This window comes from Prunus avium, chromosome 7, assembly GCF_965620075.1.
Source record: "Prunus avium chromosome 7, drPruAviu1.hap1.1, whole genome shotgun sequence".
Lineage (NCBI taxonomy): Eukaryota > Viridiplantae > Streptophyta > Magnoliopsida > Rosales > Rosaceae > Prunus > Prunus avium.
The window spans coordinates 2,242,672-2,264,728 of record NC_142290.1 but is presented as its reverse complement, the minus strand read 5'-3'; the positions used below and the strand labels follow the sequence as shown (position 1 = coordinate 2,264,728).

The 22,057-nt window shown below is 35.2% G+C and overlaps 1 protein-coding gene and 1 long non-coding RNA gene across 7 annotated transcripts; one reads left to right on the top strand and one right to left on the bottom strand.

Annotated features, from left to right (window-relative positions):
• Positions 1-3,899: 3,899 nt before the first annotated feature.
• Positions 3,900-6,377, bottom strand: LOC148292808 (uncharacterized). Of its 6 annotated transcripts, none has more exons than XR_015837121.1 (6): positions 6,080-6,377; positions 5,120-5,243; positions 4,876-4,953; positions 4,731-4,795; positions 4,424-4,451; positions 3,900-4,127 (listed from the first exon to the last, which is right to left on the bottom strand). It is a non-coding gene; the product is annotated as an uncharacterized LOC148292808 (long non-coding RNA). The 6 variants fall into 6 exon arrangements; XR_015837122.1 differs by having other exon boundaries at positions 5,138-5,243; XR_015837119.1 differs by having other exon boundaries at positions 4,876-5,243.
• Positions 6,378-7,127: 750 nt separating this feature from the next.
• On the top strand, positions 7,128-21,150 carry LOC148292807 (uncharacterized). The gene is made up of 2 exons (XM_088244032.1): positions 7,128-7,932; positions 20,800-21,150. Exons 1-2 carry the CDS (start codon positions 7,243-7,245, stop codon positions 21,148-21,150), a joined length of 1,041 nt encoding a protein of 346 aa, XP_088100158.1. The 5' UTR covers positions 7,128-7,242.
• Positions 21,151-22,057: the final 907 nt, after the last annotated feature.

Sequence of the window (22,057 nt, the reverse complement as noted above, 5' to 3'; positions counted from 1 at the left end):
AAGAGTGTCGTCTTTTCTACCTATTTATGACAACGGTCAAAAACTGTTGTAATATGTCACTTTCAACAACGGTTTTTAAGAAAAACCATTGTAAATTCTCACACAGAAAACATGTATACAAAAGCGACCGTTGTAATATGGCCACTAGAAGAAAAACTGCCTTTAGTGACGGTTAAAAAGTGTCAAGAATCTATTTAATTGACGGCTAAAAAACCGTCACGAATGCTAGTGTCAGGAAAGGGGTACCCACATACTTGACGCTTTTTGTCCGTCAAGAAAACAGTTTCCCTGACAGATAAAAACTATCACGAGATTGCAAAATCCGTCAACTTATGGTCATCCTTGACGCTTTCTAAATGTCAACTTACATATTTCTTGACATTGGTAAGCTCTTTATTGATGGATTTTAGCCGTCAAGAAACAAGACACTAATATAAAAAAATAGGGAAATTTGCACAAATACCACCTGAACTTTCAGGCATGTGCGTCATTACCACTTAAACTTTTAATTTTTATTTTTAACCACCTGAACTTTGTAAAGTGTTGCAATCCACCACCTACGTCTAACTCCGTTAAAATTTCCATTAAGTTTAAGGGTATTTTTGTCAATTAACTATAACAAAAAATAATTATATAAAAAAACAGAATTAAAAATACAAAAAAATAACCTCCATATCTCTCTCTCTTCTCTCTACTCCATCGTTTTTATTCCACCAAATATCATATTAGATTGCAATGGTCCATTGATTTTGTTGCCTTCCTGTATTTCCCCCTTTTTTTTTTGCCAAAGCCTTGCTGCATTCATTTCATGGCTTGCACTATTTGTTCAAAGGTTTGTCCTTCATTTCAATGGAAGTTTGCATATCGGAAAAAAAAATTCATACTGCAATTACTCTCTCTCACCCTCAATCCAGCAAATTCAAAAAATTTAACATCAAAGCTAGAATTTAAATTTTGTGACTTCATCATGGGTTTTGGGAAGGAATCAATTGCGTTCCTAGTATATATAAATATCCCAAAAAGGTACTAAACATCTGCAATTGACAAACAAGTTCTAGGAATGCCTAAATTCAAGTACCAAAACACCAGTGCAGTCCTTATACAGGACATGCCTATAATAAACTCCAAATTAATTAGAAAACATAAATATAACCAAGAAATTAAGTCCTCTATGATCTCTAAATCTTTGTCTTCTTAGCAGGAGACTTGAGCCTAAATTTCCTTGTTGTGTTGGTTGTCACAGAAGAAACGGGTTGTGATTCCATTGGCAAGCTAAATCTTTGTCTTCTTAGCCCTGGATGTGGACCTTTTATGTGACACCCATCTAAACCCACAATAGGTCTACAACCCTCAATAAATCCCGTTTTCAAGGCTGCAAAACATATGTATAGCCTATGAAATCTGACTTTCTCACCTTCCAATTCCGTTTTCAACATAATTGTACTTCCAACATTGGACCTCTTAAGCTCTTCACAGTAATCTCTAAGTATGGAATACTGCTCTTGGTAGGAACCCTCAAGCTTCTCATTTACTATTGATCTTGCTCTATATGCTTTCCACCTTGAGATTTCTGCCATATAAGCTTTCCTCACCATAGCTTTCATTGTCTTCACATCCATTTTTGGATTAATGGATAAATCGTCAGCATATCTCTTAGCCAACCAAGTAATAGTCACACTTGTATTGTTTTCATCAGTTCCACATGTGTGATTTTGAACTAATGTTTTAACATGTAATGGGGAATGTCTGTCAGACATGTCATTAGAAGAATCATACACAGACCAAGGGCATGGCTCAGCTTTACAAACAGCCTTAACCTTATACCAATCATTTATTTTGAACTTGTAAGACCTACAATGGTTAACAAAATGCCATTTCACAGCTTCTTTGAATTCCTTGGCATTTGTAAAAACCATCCCCAAATGAAACTCTATGGTTCTAATATCAGTTTCTCTCCTAAATTGTTTAAATTTTGACAATTTCTTCTTCATCCTTCTCCTATTCACTGTATTTGGTTCTTCATCACTAGATGAGTTCCCATCTAGGCTTTTAAGATCTTCTGAATTGTATTCATCAAACTCTTGCTCTTCTGGTCCAATCTCATTTTGTATATCTTCCTTGTTAGAACCTTCTACATTTTGGTCATATATGACATCATCTTCATTTTGCTCAAATGATACACCAAGCCCTTCTTCATCTTGCTCATAGTCAGAATCAATAAATTCATCATCAGATTCAGTGGTTGCTTCCTCTTCTTGTACATCCACATACACCCAATTAAATTCTAGTACATCTGATTGAGGAAACTTCTCTGGCTGAAGTGTGTTACTTTGCTGCCTCTCAGTTTGAAATATATCTATTTGCTGCACATAATGGTTATTAATAGATGCCTGACTCTCTAGAAGCCCACAAGAAATTCCATGAGAGAAATAAATGACAACAACTCTACTCTGAAGCAAGTTATCAAACATGTTATTAAACACCTCGTCATTTGTAATACAAACCAACTTACTTTGCACCCCATTTACTCCCTCTGGCACTCTATAGTAGTATCCAACACGTTCTTGATACCCCAATTTCTTTGCAAAATCATCAAAATCGAAAGGTGACATGTAGTCTCGATTTAAGTTGTCTACCCAAACCACACTACCACCAGAATAAAAGTTGTATCCATTACTTATGTCTTGAAGTTGACCACCATGGTGTATTTCAGCAGTCCACAATGTTGGATCTAAACCCTCTGTGTATAGAACATTGAACAAACAAAAGTTACCACTATTTTTAAATTTTCAAAAATTTAACATATATATCCACATTAATACACTATACATGATCGTAATTTTCATGTGAATTAAGTTTTATACATGCAAATAACAAACAAAACATATAATTTTTCAGAACTATCTTCATAAACCAAATAACAAATAGGAGCTGCTCCTTTTTGTTGAACTAACAAGGCAACGTTTTTTATTTTATTGAAGTACATATATATGTGATGTGTGAGTCACAGCATAAAATATAAATGTGAAAATTTGACATATTCGACAAAGCCCCAGAGACACTCAATGCAAATCTAATTGTTAAGCAAAATATCATAATAGACAAAGCAAACTACAAGATTAAACATCAATAAAAAATTTAAAGTTACAGTAAAGTTAAACAATCAAGAAATTCATAAAAACACATGAATTTAGAACCACTATTGACCATAAAACGTTAAAAACTCAAACGTATCAATCAACACACACTTACAAAATAATTACTGAACAATCTAAAAAGTATAAATACGTAATTGTCGAAGCTTACTGTAATTTGGTGGCTCCCCAGCGTATATGAAGTTATTGTCCATATCAGTTACTTCAGTCCTCAGTTTGCTACTCAATTTCAACAAACCACACAAGAGATGCCAAGAGACAAAGATGAATATAGAGTATGGTGTGTGCAGAGGGTGGGTTTTGGGAGGGTAGGTTTTTTTTTTGTAGTGGAGCGAATTGATGTTGGAAAATTTGGAAAATTTGGAAAAGTAGGAGTAGGTGTAGGGAGAAGGCGCTGTAATTAGGTTAACTTTTTTTTAAAAATCTGTTTTTTTATATAATTATTCTTTGTTATAGTTAATTGACAAAAATACCCTTAAACTTAACGGAAATTTTAAGGGAGTTAGACGTAGGTGGTGCATTGCAACACTTTACAAAGTTCAGGTGGTTAAAAATAAAAATTAAAAGTTTAGGTTGTAATGATGCACATGCCTAAAAGTTCAGGTGGTATTTATGCAAATTTCCCAAAAAAATATAAAAAACAAAAATACAGCTCCTTGACAACAAAAGTTGTAAAGAATGACATCAACATTAAAAAAAAACAAATAAGAAATTGTACTCCACTAGCATAATACTATATACAATAATTTAAAATAACACAACTATATACTTAAACAGTATTGAAATTACAATATGAATACATATAAAATAAGCGTACTAAAATGAACTAAGATCTCTAGTAACGCGTAAGAAGTTCTCAATTTAGAAATAACTTGTCACTTAGAAGCTTTACTTTCCCCCATAACATCTCTAAGTGAAGCCCATTACAAGTCCAGGTCTTACTTTGGTTGGAACCTCCCTAGTCATACCAATCTGTCAAAACATTAACCTATGTGGATCAATGAGTTATCAAAAATCTCAATTACAAAAATCTCTACAAAGCAACACAGAACCATAGCACCAACATCAAAATTTAGAAAATTTTCAATATTCTCAAAATAAAACACACATCAACTGAACAAGGAATTGAATTTAAAAGATCTTGGATGTATAAGTTCTTACCTACATCCTATTACGGCATAACAATCATTCACAAAAAAATAAATTAAAAAACAACTAAGAGACTTACTCATAACTGAAATTGGAAACAACTTAAATAAAATGCTTACCTCATGGCCATTAAGCATAAAAGCCAACCTGTCACAAGAGAAAAGCCAAGATTTAAATGTTTAATTATGAAGAATAGATCCATTGAAGAACAGATTATCTTGATTCAGTATGATGTGTGTGCTTACTAATTAGAATCCTCACTTTCTCAGAAAGGATTTACAGTTTTCAATAAAACAATTGTATTCTCCCACTCCAACTAGTGAATCATGTAAACCAATATAAAGTCTATCATTTGAGAAAACCAAATAACTACATGTTTATAGCTTTAACTATACACTCAAAACAAGGAATCAAAAGAGAACCTACCAGGAATAAAGAAGAAGAGATGAACTAGAAGTGCTAAGAATGTAGTCCAGATACCATATTCGCCCCTGCAAGTAAAGTTACGCATTTAAACTTAAATGGCAAATGTGATCCATAGGTTACCAAGAAAAAAAACTAGAAGGCTTACTTAAACCACGAGATTACAGTAGCTGGTGCCTGTAGGGCCAATAAATGGAAGAAGAAAATGATTTTTGAACAGCAATCCCTTTTGCAAGCAATAAAACCCAGGATACATAAAAAAAAATTGAACACCCATAAACATCGAATTCATATCAGTGAATGAAAGCAAACCAAATATTTCACAAGTAAAAATAAAAATAAATAAAAAATTCTTGGAAATTAAATGCCTTGTGCATCAACTCATGAAGTACCTAGACTAAAGTTTGCACCTTTTGAAGGTCATTTCAAGTGCTCTTCCAATCAGTGACAGATCCAGAAATCTTCTTTCCGGGGTTCAATGTATGTAAGCTCACAATTTTTTTACATATATAAAACCTGTAGACTCTACAGGTTTTATATATGTAAAAAAATTAATGAAAATGCAACACAAGTACATACATGTAGTTTTAGTGTATATATGCATGTTTATTAGATTTTTTGTAGAGAAAATGTTAATTTATTAGATTTTTTTTATGGGGAACATGTTTATTAGACTGTTATATGCATATTTCGATGAAATTGGAAAACTTAAAAAGAAAACATTTTGCATTTGTGTGAAGTTAAATACTACTCTGGTTTGGTTTCAATGATAGGGAGATATACTTGAACATTAAAAAAAAAATGATAGGAAGATAAACTCCAACCAAAAAATAATACGGAGATATACTCCAAATAAACAAAATTAAGAAGTTAATGTGATTACTGAAAATTTAAATTAAATAAAGAAAAGTTTAATTGGGTGGGGTTGTTAATATCGGGCTGGGGAAGAGCTCTGTTTTGGGTTTTTGTTTTCTCAAACCTGGTTCAAGAGGCCATGATGATAAAATATAAAAATAGAAGTTCAGTGACCTGACGCAAGGCAAGTGCTGCCATGCTTTCTTCATTTAGACATTTCATCGAGCAGTTGCTGGGCACTCTTGCCCAGCAATCAACCACAACCAGGGGTCAATCCTTTTGCTTTCCATGGCCTTTTTTGGGTTTCCAGGGGTCAAAAGAATAACAAGCATCACCATTACCACACTCTTCAACTTAAAATCCATAAAAATTAAAAAATTAACCTAAAAAACAAATCATACTCCTAGAAAAAAACCTAGAAATTCTTATTTCAGAAACTTCCCCAATTTCTATATAAATCGAAAATAGATATTACAAAAAACATAATTAGGGCTTACAATGGAGGAAGAGAGACTGAGCGAGGGGTGAGTGAGCCGCTGAGAGAGCACGAGCTAGCCACAGCGATAGAGAAAGAGAGACAGAGCAAGAGTGAGAAAGATAGAGCGAAAGAGAAGAGAGAAATCGTGAGAGTGAGCAGGAACGAGAGAAGAGAGAAATAGAGTGATAATGAAAATGAGAGTGAGAGAGCAAGAGTTAGAGTGAAAACGAGAGAAAGCTTTTGAAAAATTGGGGCTTCACTTGTGAAAAATCAGATCCCGCTTTTATTTCTAGTGCCCGCCCACAACAGCTTCTTAAACTTAATGCTATCGGTTTTTTTTTTGGGAAACAGCGGTATATACCACCAAAATTATAATCTCAATTAAAAATACCACCGGTTCCCAATTTTTTTACAACTAACATCTATAAATATAAAATTATTGTCCACTTATTGCTGAATTTTCACAAGTTCAGAAAGTTTGTTCTCTCTTCGCACTACTCAGCTCTCTCTCTCTCTCTGGCACAGCTCTCTTTCTCTTTGGTTTCTGTCTAACGCAGCTCTCTATGTCTCTCTTGGCTCTCTCTCTCTCTAGCGCAACTCTGTGTCTCTCTCTTTGCTCTCTTTCTCATAGCGCAGCTGTTTGTCTCTCTCTTTCTCCCTGTATTCGGTCTCTTGATCTCTGTTTGGAATCGGAACCCCTCCCTTTAGGTATGTCTTCTGAATAGCTGCTTGTAACCTTGAAGCTTTAGTGGATTGGCGACCTCGAAAAGGTAGTGTTGATGGTTATTTTCTTAAAATTAGTGGGATTATGTGAAATGGGTTATATTTTGATTGTTTGGGTTTGTGTTAAATTCGTTTTGGCTTTAATTGGTTTGGGTTAGGTTTTGTTGAATATTCATGCTCAGTCATCTGGGTTTGTACCAATTGCACTTAGATTGGTCTGGATATGTGAATCTTGAAACTTGGGATTTTCCATTTGATGTAGTATATCTGTATAGTGTGATTGCTGATGTGTTACTGGTGTACTGCTGTTGCGTTCCTCTTATTTCACTGTCGTATTGCTGTTGTGTTGACGTTATATTGCTATTATATTGTTTTTATATTGTGGTTATATTGCTATTGTATTGTATGTTTATTGTGGTTATATTGTGGTAATGAAATGTTGTTTTGTCATGGTCAGAAATGGAGACAATTGTTATTCTCGTGTGCTACAATGGAAAATGGGTCACCTCGAAGAAGATGTGCAAATACAAAGGGGGTGAGTCAAAAGGCTTAATAGTTCCACGGACCATCAAATTTGCTAAACTGTTGGACCGTGTGCATCAGATTGGTAATACAAACAGCAGCGAAGACAAGGTTAGCTTAAAATTCTCAGTTTTGGTGGCCTCGAATGAGTGGAAGCACATAAAGATTGAGGATGATGATGATGTAAATTTTTTTATGAAGTACAATTCTGAGGTAACACCTTCAAAACTAGCTCCCTTACTCGTGAGTATAGAAGATAAAGGACTGAGAAATGATGTAGTTGATAGTATGCATATCACGACAGATAGTAGTCGGATGGGTCGTTCTTCAGTTGCCATTGTTGAAAGCAATGAAGTAACTTGGAATAATACAAATGGCACTGATGTGGGAGGTGAAGTAGGGACAGATTTTATGGATATGATTGATTTTAGCGAGGTGGATCAGATGCATGGTGGTGACAATGGTACTGAAAGAAATGAAGTGTCAGTGTACTCTGCCTCTCCTATTTTGGGCTGCTTGAACACATCTGCCCAACTGCCAATAATGCGTTTAGGAGGAGAATCTGAACCCATTCGTAAACATTATTCGAATGAAATAGGTGAACAGAACCGGTACAATGAAGCGGGTGTAAACATGGAAAGAATCATGAAGGCTCAGGCCTTGAGGGATAACAGAGCGGCTGGGTACATGTCGAGCAAGAAGACCATGGAGATCAACCCAGAGAACCCCATCATGGAGGAGCTGAGAAAGAAGGCTGATGCAGACCTTGTTCTCCTTCTGTGCAGAAAGACAATTTTTTAGATGATGTGTGCGTGTTTGTGTCTTTCAGATACACAAACGCGCCCACACATCAACATCCAAACTGAAAAATGAAAGCGAGATGAGACAGAGAGGTGATGTGCCTCCAAAGAATTGAGAAAAAGTTGAAACCCTAATTGAAAAATGAAGACGACAGAAAGACAGAAAACCCATTATTTATAAACAAATCTTATATACCACGTCGGTGTTTTAAAATATCGACGTTTATATATAACATACACGTCGTTTAAATTTAAAATAAGGTCGTATAAATTATTTAACAACGACGCTATATAAAAACGACGTTGTAATTTTTTGGAAAATTAATTTATTGTGTAATTAAAAAAATTACACGTCGGTATGAGTAATTAAAACGACGTGGTATTAATTTTTAACGTCGTTATTATTGAATATAAGGTCGTTTGGTAAATTGGAAAATGACGATTCATCTTTTTTGAAGAAACATGCGTCGTGTAATTCGATTTCAAAACGTCGTTTCATTAAAACATACCGTCGTTGAAAGTAATATTATAGGGCAGTGTTAACAATAGCGCCGTATAATGTATCATACTAGGGCACATACTATTAATAGCGTCGTTGTTATGAAAAGGTTTTTTATTATTTTAAACTTTTCGCCTTCCTGACCCATACTTGCATTGGTTCCAAACCCGAGAAAAACTTTCAAGCTTTTCTCATTTTTCATTCTCCAAGAACTGTTTCAAACTTTCAAGCTTATCTCCTCTTCGTCTTCATCTCTGAACTGAAACACCAAACTCCAGAAGAAAGCTTTCATCGCAAGCAAAGGGTAAGCATTTCTGGAAGGATTTTTGTTCCTGTTTTGCATGCGCATATCATTTTCGTTTTTTTAAATCTTTTTACATTTTTTCTTTCCAAGTTTGATAAAATTTGCAGACAAAGACGAAAAGCTTCCAAGTTTGAACACTACTCTGGTTCTTTTACTTCAACTAAATAAGACGACGGTGGCTTGTTATTTACGTGGTTAGATTTATAGACGACGACGGTTCGTCAGTCACCCTAGCGTCGTGTGAAAGTGTTCGTCGTTGTTTTTTAAAATGATATCCTTTTTTTGTTTTTGATTTTTAAGGATATCATTTTAAGTTTCCAAGCTTTCATCGCATGTTTGATTTCTCTGAACAATGATTTTTGTTTCGAAAATCTTTTTAATTATTTTTCTGCTGAAAATATTTTACGTTGTTCCTAATTTGTTTTTGTGGTATAGACGACGGTATATTAATATTTACGTCGTTTTATTTTCAATACCACGGCGAATGTTTATTATTAACGTCGTTGTAATATTTAATACTCTGTTTTTATTATATCATAAGACGTCGGTTGTTTATTATTGACGTCGTTGTAATATTTTATAACGTCGGTGATTAATTACCGTCGTGTAAATTTATTATTACGTCGTTTGTTTTGTTCTTACGTCGTTTGAAATATTATAATACGTCGTAGTTTATAAATAATCGTCGTGGTTTTTCTTAATTTCACTGATATATTTTCACTTGCAGGTTTAATTTGTCTGTAACCATGGTTTCTCAATCCCAAAGTAAGGAGTCTGGTTTGAAAAAAAATGAATCCTCGAAGAAGGAGCTTAGAGTTGTAAATCCTCAAACCAAGGCCTCGAAGAAGATGAAGTTTGTTTCATCTTCTGAGACAGAACCAGCCAGCACGGCAACTATTTCTGAGGAGGCAAAGTCAGGTCGGGGTATGAGCACAATGCCCCGTGTTGTGCAGAGAAAAATTCAGAAAATCAAGCCTGTTGTTGAGTACAATGAAGAAGGGAAACCTTATGGCCGTGCACATAATGAGATGCAGTCCTACATTGGTGTGTTGGCACGCTCCAGAGTCCCACTTGTGGACAAGAAATGGGTTCAAATATCCAAGGATATAAAAGAGCAGATTTGGGAAGCCGTTGACATGGCTTTTGTGGTTGGTAAAGGGGGCAAGCAAATGGTGCTATCTTTTGCCGCCAAGAAATGGAAAGATTTCAAGTCCACACTAACGAGGTTTCATATCCTTCCATTCATCAAGGAGCAGGATAGATTAAGGCAGCCCCCTGAAACATACAAATTCATAGAGAAAGCTCAATGGGATGCCTTTATAGCTTCAAGGTTATCTAAAGAATTTGAGGCTGTGCATGAAGAACAATCACAGAGGAGGGAGAAACTCGAGTACAATCATCGATTGTCTCGAAAAGGATATGTTGGTTTTAAGGAGGACTTGAAGGAAATCATGCCTGGGGTAGATATTGATCGATCTACCTTATGGAAAAAAGCAAGAGAAGACAAACATGGTAACATCCCGGATCCAAAGACTGCAGAGAAAGCAAAATTAATTGTAAGCCTACTCACTCTGTTTTAAAAATTTTATTACGTCTGCTGTTATATTTTTCCGTCGTGTGAAAAGTTTTACTACGTCGAAATATTTTAAAAGGCGACGTTAAAGGTCTGAATCTGGAATCCATGCTCTGTTTTTTGTAATTATATCATAAGACGTCGGTGGATTATTATTGACGTCGTGTTAATATATTAATAACGTCGGTATTTAGTTAGCGTCGTCTTAAATATTATATTACGTCGATTGTTATGTTATTGAGTCGTGTGAAATATTATATTACCTCTATTTTTTATAAATAACCGTCGTTTGTTTCCTTATTCTGACTTTTTATTATTCAGACGTCTGTAATTATTTCATACCGTCGTCTGTTAATCTTTACCACGACGGTTTATTTATTTGTTTTAATTTTTCTACAATGTCATTTATATATTTCTTTATTTCTTATAACAGAAATCAGGGGAAGTTGAAAAGAGAGTAGAAGGAAAGATACTTGAGATAGTTGAATAGGTAAATTCTCATAACTTTGCTTTTTTCAATTTTTTTTTTCAATAAAGGAATTACCACGACGTTTAATGAATGTTACACGTCTGCAATTATTTAATTGAATGTTTAAATTGTTGTACAAGCTTAGATACCGTCGTAGTATATGAAATACGACGACGTTTATTATTTACCGTCGTGTGATTAAATATACACGTCTGTAATTCTTAAATACCGTCGTTTGTTATTATTACCACGACGGTTTAATTTAATTTTTTTGCCCTTTTTGTACTATGTCTTATATATATTGAGTTTATTTCTTATAACAGAAATCTGGGGATCGTGAAAAGATTGAAGAAAAGAAAGATGAAAAGGTAAATTCTCTTAACTTTGCCTTTTTCATTTCTTTTTCAATTTTCAGACGTCTATATTTTCTTTCAACCGTCGTTTGTTTTAATTGAATGTTTAAATTATTGTACAATCTTTCTTATATATATATCTCTTTATTTATTAAAACAGCAATCCAGTGTTGGAGAAAAGAAAATTGAAAAGGTAAATTCATTAATTATGAATTTTGCATTTGAATTAGACGTCGGTTTTATTTAAACGACGTAATAAAGTATTCATTACGACGATATTTTTTTACCGTCGTGTAACTCATTTTAAGACGACGTTTTGTTATTTAAACCGTCGTTGTTAGTTATTTACCACGTCACTTATGTTGCTTTATTTGTTCAAACAGAGTACTGAAGTACCAGATTATACAAAGCTGGAGTTGCCATCTTCTTTACAATCCCTTTGTAGTTATGTTGAATCGACACTAAAGCCTCAGGAGAAGGCTATGAGCTTTATGATTGAGAAGGAGGTGTTTGGCATAGATCGTAACACCTTCGTCTTGCATGAAGATATTACCCAATTTGCTGGCATGGAAGTAATTGGGGCTACTGTCGTTGCAGTATATATGAGGTTTGTCCTTATCAAATATTCATTTGACACTCTCCTTTTGTTTAAAAAAAAAAACACTCATGGTTTCAATTCATATATTTAGGTGCCTGTTTGATCATCTGAAAGCTGCAAATATGGTGAATATGGTTGGCTTTATAGACCCTGCTCTAGTTAGTGCTGACGCTGGTTCATTAACTGAAAGATCACGTCTCGTAGCCAATCGTCTTCAAAAAACAGATGGTGAACAGATTTTCCTGATGCCTTACAATCCAGGGTTAGTCTCCAAAACAAAAGACAGGATTTTGTTTGTATGATGCTCTGCATATAACACTATTTAACCTTTATATTTATTTTGTGCAGCCGTCATTGTGTCTTGATCATTGTAAGAGCAAAGAAGGAAACCGTATATTTTCTGGATCCACTGCCTGGAAATCGGTTTGTGGATGAGGACGGGAAAAACATTGTGAACTCTGCTCTAAAAATGTATAATACACACATAGGCAGAGTAGGCCGTAAAACACCTCTCTGGAAAACTCTGCCCGGCACTCCAAAGCAACCAAGTAGTGTAGAATGCGGGTATTATGTCATGCGCTTTATGAGAGACATCATAAAGGATACTTCCCTGGAATTTGAGAAGATGGTAAGAAGAAAATTTTCAGATTTATTTTTATGTGGGTTTTTATATTATCAACGACGGTAAATTAAAAATACCGTCGTTGAATATATATACTACGTCGGTGAATGAATAATAGCGTCGTCTGTGAGATTAATCTTTGTTTATGGACTGCAGTTTGCCAAAGGAAAGGATCAAGCGCCATACCCCCAAGCTGCCATTGAAGAAGTTAGGAAAGAATGGGCAGAGTTTGTGTGTGTTCATATGGAGTAGAGGAATTTTAGCATACTTAAACATTTTTATAAAATGTACAAATTTTGTTAGAATTAGACAAGTTTTTGTACAAAATTGGTTAGAATTCGCAAGTTTTTGTTGAAATCAACGTCCCTGTAAATTTGTTGAGGTTTTCATGTTGTGAAAAACCGTAGTTTGTTCAAAAAGACGTTGTATACACATAACAACGTCACAGTTTTTAAAAAAGCGACGTAAGAGGTTTTTCAAACGACGCTCTTGGTTCTATAGACGACGTTGTTTTTTTGATATTAGACGGCGAGAAGTTAAGAGTTGTGGTCATGGAAAATATTTTGTACGTCGTTTTATGTGCAAAAATGGTCATGGTTTAGAATTTAAATGACGTTTTGTTTTAAAATTAAGTTGTTTATAATAATTTAAAACGTCGTTAATTTATTAACGCCGACGTGGTTTGTGGGTTTTATTCATAATATTTTATTCCATTTCATTCAAATATTCATAATAAATTGAAAATAAATCCAAAAAATGCAACGTCAACTCCTATGAAGTCATTGAGATATTTTCTTCCCCCTTAAGCTTTAAAAAATTAAGTTTGAGTTATACAAATTTAAAATTACCACCAAAAAGAAAAATGTTTTCATGAGTCACAACATCACTTATACTTTAATGGTTTAGGGTTTAGGGTTTAGGGTTTAGGGGGATGAAGGTTTATTTTTGGGGTTTAGGGTTTATGGTTAATATATATTAGGCCCTAAAACCATAAATCCTTTTCTATAATTATTTAAAAATATATATATAATTTATGGTTTATATTTTATGGTTTAGGGTTTAGGGTTTAGGGTTTAGGGTTTAGGGTATAGATGTCATATTTAACGACGGTTTTATTGTTTTCCGTCGATGATTTACGAAGAGCGCATTTCTAAACCTTGGTTTCTTTATGATAATGATTTTGGTGATTTTGGATCCGATCCTTATGAGTTTGCTAATGTGATTGGGGATGGAGATCAACCATTGTACCCTGGTTGTAGAAAGTACACCAAGTTATCGGCATTAGTGAAGTTGTATAATTTGAAGGCAAAACATGGGATGAGTGATGTATGTTTTACAGAATTATTGATACTTCAGGGCGAGTTGCTTCCAGAAGGAAATACAATACCGGCCTCTTTGTATGAGGCAAAAAAGACTTTGTGTGCATTGGGGCTGAGTTATGAGAAAATCCACGCATGCCCCAATGATTGCATCTTGTATAGGAAGGAGTATGAAGATTCAACTAATTGTCCTACTTGTGGTATCTCAAGGTGGAAGGAAACCAAAGATGGATTCTTGAAAGAGGGTGTGGCAGCGAAGGTGTTGTGGTATTTTCCTCCAATTCCAAGGTTTAAAAGGATGTTTCAATCACATGAGATAGCTAAGAATTTGACTTGGCATGTTGCTAGAAAATCAATTGACGGTCAGATGTCTCATCCGGCGGATTCCCCGTCTTGGAAACTTGTTGATGATAAATGGCCCGAGTTTGGTAATGAGCCGAGAAACTTGAGATTGGCTCTTTCATCTGATGGATTCAATCCCCACAGTTCTCTAAGTAGCAGATATAGTTGCTGGCCAGTTATCTTAGTTACATATAATCTCCCACCATGGCTGTGCATGAAACGAAAGTTCATGATGTTGACTTTATTGATTTCCGGTCCTAAACAACCCGGAAATGATATAGACGTCTACTTGGAGCCTTTGATTGATGATTTAAAATCTTTGTGGGATGGGATTAGAGGAGTGTATGATGCACACATAGGAGAATATTTTACACTCAGAGCTGCATTACTGTGGACCATTAATGATTTTCCCGCCTATGGAAACTTATCTGGTTGTGTTGTTAAAGGATATAAAGCTTGTCCAATATGCGGCGATGATACACCTAGTCATAGGTTGAAAAATGGCCACAAAATTTGTTACATTGGGCATAGAAAATGGTTACCAATTAATCATCCATATAGAAGGCAACGTGCAGCTTTTAATGGGAAACCTGAATATGGCACGCCTTTGGAGCCATTAAGGGGAGAAGAAGTGCTGCATATGGTTGAAGATATTAATTACATATGGGGATCGAAAAAAGGGGGAGGTGGAGGTGAAAATGATGGTGACAGAATTTGTTGGAAGAAGAAGTCAAAATTCTTTGATCTTGAGTATTGGAAATACCTTCCAGTGAGGCATGTCCTCGATGTTATGCACATTGAGAAGAATGTTTGTGATAGTATCATTGGTACATTGCTGGAGATCCCTGAAAAAAATAAAGATGGGATTGCTGCTCGGTTAGATTTATTGAACATGGGGGTCAAAACTGATTTGCAACCCGAGTATGGAGAAAGAAGTACTCGTTTGCCTCCAGGGCCTTGGAATTTTTCAAGAGCAGAGAAGAGAGCGGTTTGCAATTCTTTCTATGGTATGAAGGTCCCTGAAGGTTATTCTTCAAATATAAAAAATCTTGTATCTTTACAAGATTCAAGACTTCTTGGTCTTAAATCACATGATTGTCATACCTTAATGCAACAATTGCTCCCTGTGGCAATTCGTTCTGTTTTGGAGAAGCCTGCAAGGTATGCAATAACTCGTTTGTGCTTCCTCTTCAATGCTATATGTGCAAAGATGGTTGATGTTTCCAAGCTAGATAAGTTGGAAGAAGATGTAGTAGTTACTTTGTGTTTGCTTGAAAAATACTTTCCACCTTCATTCTTCGATATCATGGTTCATCTAGTAGTACATCTTGTTAGAGAAGTTCGTCTATGTGGGCCAGTTTATTTTAGATGGATGTATCCGTTCGAAAGATATATGAAAGTTCTAAAGGGGTATGTTCAGAACCGTACTCATCCCGAAGGTTGCATTGCGGAGCGTTATATAGCTGAAGAAGCTGTAGAATATTGCACTGAACATTTATCTGATATTAGTACAATTGGAGTGCCATCAAGTCAGAAGATAGGAGTTTCAAAGCCATTATCAGGTTGCACAGTGAGCTTAGTTGATCGGGACCTGTTGAACCAAGCACATCTATATGTCTTGGAGAATACGGAGGAAGTTCTACCTTATATCGAGTATGAGTTTTATTCCTTAAGTTTCCATTTTAAATTATTCCTTATGTTTATCTTATATGTTTGGGACCGTAATGCTTGAATTTTTCGTGTCATGTAGGGAACATATGATCCACATCAAGGCCGCTTATCCAAAATTTAGAAAGAGAACAAAGTGGCTGCAAGATAAGCACAATAGCACTTTCATTCAATGGCTACACTTCAAGGTATATGTTATTCAATAACATATTGGACTTTTAATTTTCTTCTTTCTATGTTAGATTGAATTAAGATATGATTAATTTGCAGGTTCAAAGTGAACTTGATGAGGGAGGCAATCATGGGGTATCAGAAAATTTAAGGTGGCTAGCAGCTGGTCCAAACATGGCAGTGCCATTATATAGGAGCTATCTTATTAAAGGTGTTAAATTTAACATCAAGGCACAAGATGATGTAAGGACAGTTCAAAATAGTGGAGTTTATTTACTTGCACATACCATGCAAGTTGCTAGTGCCAAGGATAAAAACCCAATTCTCTCAAATATGGGTTTTTATGGTGTCATTCAAGAAATTTGGGACCTTGACTACCAAAAGTTTACAATCCCAGTCTTTAGGTGCGATTGGATAGATAGTACTTCCGGCCTTGTAGTCGACGAACTTGGATTTACCCTTGTAGATTTGAGTAAAATTGGACATAGGAATGACCAATTTGTTTTGGCTTCTCAAGTCAAACAAGTATTTTTTGTTGACGACCCAATGCATCATGGTTGGTCTGTAGTGTTATCAGCGCCTAATAGAGAATATAATGATGATGTTATTGGTGATGATGTCTTAGGTGATGTGAGAATTGAGTGTGAGCCATTTACTAGAGGGATGCCAAATGTTGACACATTTGATGAACTAGTGGGTGAGTTTGGGAGTCAAAATATTCGAGATGGGTGTGAAGATATATGGATTGAATGATGCTCTTGTAATTTATGAAATTATTTATGCCCTAAACAGCACTACTGTATGACATTAATTTTGCAATAAATTGTAATGTGTTTTCTTCACTTTCATTATGCAGGTTTTGGACACAAAACAATCAGTACATAAAATACTGGTTCAGTATTATAAAACGACGGTCCTTATAAAACTGTGAAAAACAGACGTCTGTTGCCATAAAATTGTCAATAAAAAACGACGTTTTGGAGCATTCAACGACGGCATTGAATTTACCGACGTCTAAAAGCGAACTAAAAGTGAAAAAAGACGACGTTATTGTGAAACAGTTATTAACGATATCACGTCGGAGAAGGATAAAGAGCCGACATGTAATTACAAATAACATGACTTCAGTACAATAATACCGACGTCTAAAAGGACAGATATCGAACCTGAACGTTACAAAAGACGACGTCTTGGATGGATTAGAAGACTATTATTTTACTAAAGACGACGTATAAATAGATAAACACGGCTGTCTTTTACATGATCACGACGTTGTATATCACATACTACGTCGTTTATAGAAATAAATATGTCGTAAGTCATGAGCCTAACATATTTTCCACGTCGGTTATGTAAATATATAAGACGTAGTAAATATTAATAACGTCGTATTTTATTTATTTAAAGACGTAGTATATACATACACACGACTGCGTTTGTATAAAATAGGTCGTCTATTCTTCTAAATGAAAATTTTTTGGTTCATTTTTCAGTATACAGACGTCGGTTGTTTTTGTAAATGACGTTGTTTATTATAACAACGACGGTGATTTACCTTAACCGCTATTTCCACGTCAATATTAATGGAAAAAGTGAAGTAACAATACTATTTCACGACGATTATATAAATATATTAGACGTCGTATGATTTAATAACGTCATATTTTATTTATTTAAAGACGTAGTGTTTTCTTTTACACGACGAATGTTGTATAAAATAAGTCGTCTATTCTTCTCCATGACAATTTTTTGGTTCATTTTTCAGTGTACAGACGTCGGTTTTTTTTTGTAAATGACGTTATTTGTTATAACAACGACGGTGATTTACCCTAACCGCTATTTCCACGTCAATATTAATGTAAAAAACGAAGTGGCATTACTATTGCACGACGGTTATATAAATACATTGGACGTTGTATGATTTAATAACGTCATATTTTATTTATTTAAAGACGTATTGTATTCTTTTACACGACGGAGGTTGTATAAAATAGGTCGTCTATTCTTCTCCAGGACAATTTTTTGGTTCATTTTTCAGTATACAGACGTCGGTTGTTTGGTTGTTAATGACGTTGTTTGTTATAACAACGACGGTGATTTCGCGTCGTGGTTTTACTTTGAAAAAGACGTCGATCGATTTTACGACGGTTTGAAAACCAAATTCATGACGGTGAATTCCCGTCGTCTTTTGCCTTTTTTGTAGTAGTGTTTATTGTATAGTTATTGCTGCTATATCGCCACTCAACTGGACACCGATAAACTGTATACGCACAAATACAAAAAGAGGCATGATCATTCCATAAAATCCTATTTCCAAACTTACATAATACAACAACAGGCCACCCCATGGTTACATAATACAAAAAGAGGCCACCTCATAGTTCCATTTCCCTGCTGTTGACACATTCGAAGTTTGCATACTCTTCAAATGCGGCGACCACGACCCATGAAATTCATGACCCCGCCCACAGTGATGTTGGCCCAGTTTCCTGCCGGATCCACTATTTTTGCAAACTTACGAAATAGTTCAAATCCCCTTTCCACTTGTTCTTGCTTCAACTTGGCCATTTCTTCTGAATCCTTGAATACCATAATTGCAGTGGTAGGGGCAATTTCAATTTTTCCTTTGATTGCCTTTATATGTACGAGATGCATGCGGACATGATAACGAGAGCGAATTGTGCGCTTTTTTATGACATCCCATCTAGCTTGGCCCTCTACAATTTTTGATACTATGTCTGCATGGAGATTTTTCCAAAACATGGTATTGCCTCGACATTACTGCATGCCATGGACCAAGTCTACAGTGAGTGAATTGGGTGACTTGGCTTCTGTTTCAGTCTCCCCTCCTTCAGTAATTGAAAGCATTGGGTTTGGTGTGAGGTTATGGTCCATGGTCTTCGATATTTATTGTAGGCTGGTGTATGACTTAATTGGAAAAAAGGGGGACTAAATGTGATGGGAGTGAAATCAGTGGGGAAGGTAATGGCTGCAAGCAGGAGTTAATGTGATGGAAGCTTTCATTTCAAACAGCTGGGTTTATTGATATAGGCAGGTTTTAATGACCTGGAGTAACAGAGACAGTTAGTGGCGGGAGGGATTAGGGGGAGTCATTGGTGGGAGGGATTGGCGGGAGTCTTAGGCGGGATAGTATTGGGCGGGAGTTATTACCCAGTTGACTGTATGCCTTTTTGTAATATATTTCTATTTTGGATGTTCCGAAGTTGGTAATTTTCCCATTATGTAATCCAAATAAGGGATTTGCCTATTTGCCTAATTGATCAACTCATTCAAATTGACCAATATGGTTATTGTCTTATTTCTCATTTCAGCAATCTCAATTCGTTTCCATTTTTCCATTATTCATATTTTCCTATTTTCCATGTGTCATCAAATTATGCAATTATGAAATTATCCATTTTTTCATTATTTGTGCCTATTTTGCAATTTCCCAAGTTTCTTTTTCTTCTATTTCCAGTTTTCCAATTTTTCAATGTTCCTATTTTCCCATTATGTAATTAAAAAAAGTTGCCTACTTTGCCTAATTGAGAAAGTAATTAAAATGGTCCAATATGGTAATTGTCTTATTTCCCATTTCCACAATTTCAATTCGTTTCCAATTTTCCTTTTTTCCATGTGTCCCTGTTTCCTATTTCCATTTATCCAATTTTTAGTTTTTGTCCAATTATCCAATTGTTCTATTAACCAATTTTCTTTTTTCCAATTGCCCTATTTTCTAAGTTTTCTTTTTTTCCTATTTCCAATTTTCCAATTTTCCAATTTGCTAACTTTCCTTTTGTTCTATTTCCTATTTTGCTATTTTCCAAGTTGCCTTATTTGCTATTTTTCAATTATCCAGGTATCGAATAGTCCAATTTTCCAATTTTCCAATTTTCGAATTTGCCTATTTTCCAAGTGTCCTTTTTTCCTATTTCCTATTTCCTATTTCCAATTTTCCAATTTTCATGTTTTCAGAGTTTCCTTTTTTTCCTTTTTCCTATTTTCCAAGTTTCCTTTTGTTCAATTTCGAATTTCGAATTTTCCAATTTTCCAAGTTGCTTTATTTTCCAATTACCCAATTTTCCAATTTCCTATTTTCCAACTGTCCTTTTTACCTTTTTCCAATTTTCCAAATTTTCCAAGTGTCCTTTTATCCTATTTCCTAGTTTCCTCTTTCCAATTTTCCAATTTTCCAATTTTCCAATTTTCAAAGTTTCCATTTTTTCGTATTTCCGATTTTCCAATTTTCCAATTTTCCTTTTCTTCTATTTTCAATTTTCCAATTTTCCAATTTTCCAATTTTCCAAGTTTCCTTATTTCCCAATTTCCAAGTTTGCACTTTTGCACTTTTGCTATTTTGCAATTTTAGAATTTCCCATTAAGGTTTGCTTTTTTTCGTTTGTAAGCCAATTTTATTGTTGTTAATCTAATGCTGTACTGCTGTAAATTACAGCCAAGGAGTTAATGGTGTAGTTTGCAATCCCATCAATTTAATGCACCAACAAAATACCCAATATATGAACCTTGGTATATATAACTGCAACATAGGCAGCTTAATTAATGGGAAAGGTAAACATTCATATCAGTCTAACTCAAAGGCAAAGGCAAACATTCATATCAGTACTTCATATCAGTCTTACTCAAAGGCAAGCATTCTCCACATTCATATCAGTACTTCATATCAGTCTTACTCAAACGCAAACATTCTCCACTAAAGCTAACCATATTGTCCTTTACAACTTCAGACAGAATCTACGTTTATTTGTTTTGTTGCAGTCGGCAGCTGTGAATTGTAGTACTTCAATACTTCAATACTTGAAGATGTCTGATGAACGGCCTCCAAACGAACAAGTGAGTTACCCGGGGGACATGCCGTGGCATGTGCCATTTCCATCTCCACCGCTGACTCCCAATGATGATCCCACTTCATCTGGAAGTGAGGCCGACAGCACTGATCCCCTTGACAAAATCTGTGCCGTGAAGCAGGAGCTCCAATATTTCTCTAAGGCAACAGCTTGGTGGGAGACCAAATGTGATCTTGATGGCCAAGTGATGGCAAACTTGGCCAACAAGTTGAACAAAGCATTTGCTGGAGAAGTGAAGCAAACTCTAAAAGCAAAAAGTTAGAGTCGTTGAAGTTGAAACTGGAACAGCGAAAGAAAGATGCCGTCGAAAAATTCAAAAAATCTGAAGAATATAACCATGAAATGGTTGAATGTTTCAACAACGGCTTCGAAATGTTCCGAGATTATGCTTCAGTCATCTCACCAAACTACAATTGGAGTGAAATTGATGTAGGTGGTGTGTGGGAGGTGCTGAATATAGGTGGTGAGGGAATGGGTCATCATAGTCTCGTGCGTGCAGCGAGGACAAAGAACAAAGACATGGATCTTTTGATGGACAGTAAGGGTGAGTGCTGCTTCAGTTCATCTGACCCGAGTACATGGATCTTTTGTTGTCTTCGTTTTCCCTTCGCGGGATAGTATTGTTAAGGTTCGGGGGCGATTTGTTTTGCATCTGTGAAATGTACTGTAATGGATGTGTGTGTATTGTATTTACATTTACTTAATATTGCTGTTATATTGCATGTATATTGCTTAATATTGACTTTGTATTGTATAGATAGTGTATGAATATTGGATGTATAGTGTTAAACTATTGCTACCGTATCAACCATATATTGCTTCCGTATTGGCTCTATAGTGCATGTATATTGGTCTGATATTGCTATTAGATCGTATGTCAATGGCATTTGGTCTAATAACACTCCACTTCGTTGAAAGTAATCCTGATTTCAAATATCACGGACACGACAATTGTTATCCATCCTTATATTTCCCAAGTTTCCTTTTGTTCTATTTCCAGTTTTCCAATTTTTCAATGTTCCTATTTTCCCATTATGTAATGAAAAAAAGTTGCGTGCTTTGGCTAATTGAGAAAGTAATTAATATTGTCCAATATGGTAATTGTCTTATTTCCCATTTCCACAATTTCAATTCGTTTCCAATTTTCCTCTTTTCCATGTGTCCCTGTT

What these genes read in the sequence shown, in the direction of transcription:
- LOC148292807 (XM_088244032.1), top strand. Translation starts at nt 7,243, where the DNA reads ATGGAGACAATTGTTATTCTCGTGTGCTACAATGGAAAATGGGTCACC. An exon ending in ACCGGTACAATGAAGCGGGT is followed by an intron (nt 7,933 to 20,799) that starts GTAAACATGGAA and finishes GTTTTGTTGCAG; the next exon opens with TCGGCAGCTGTGAATTGTAG.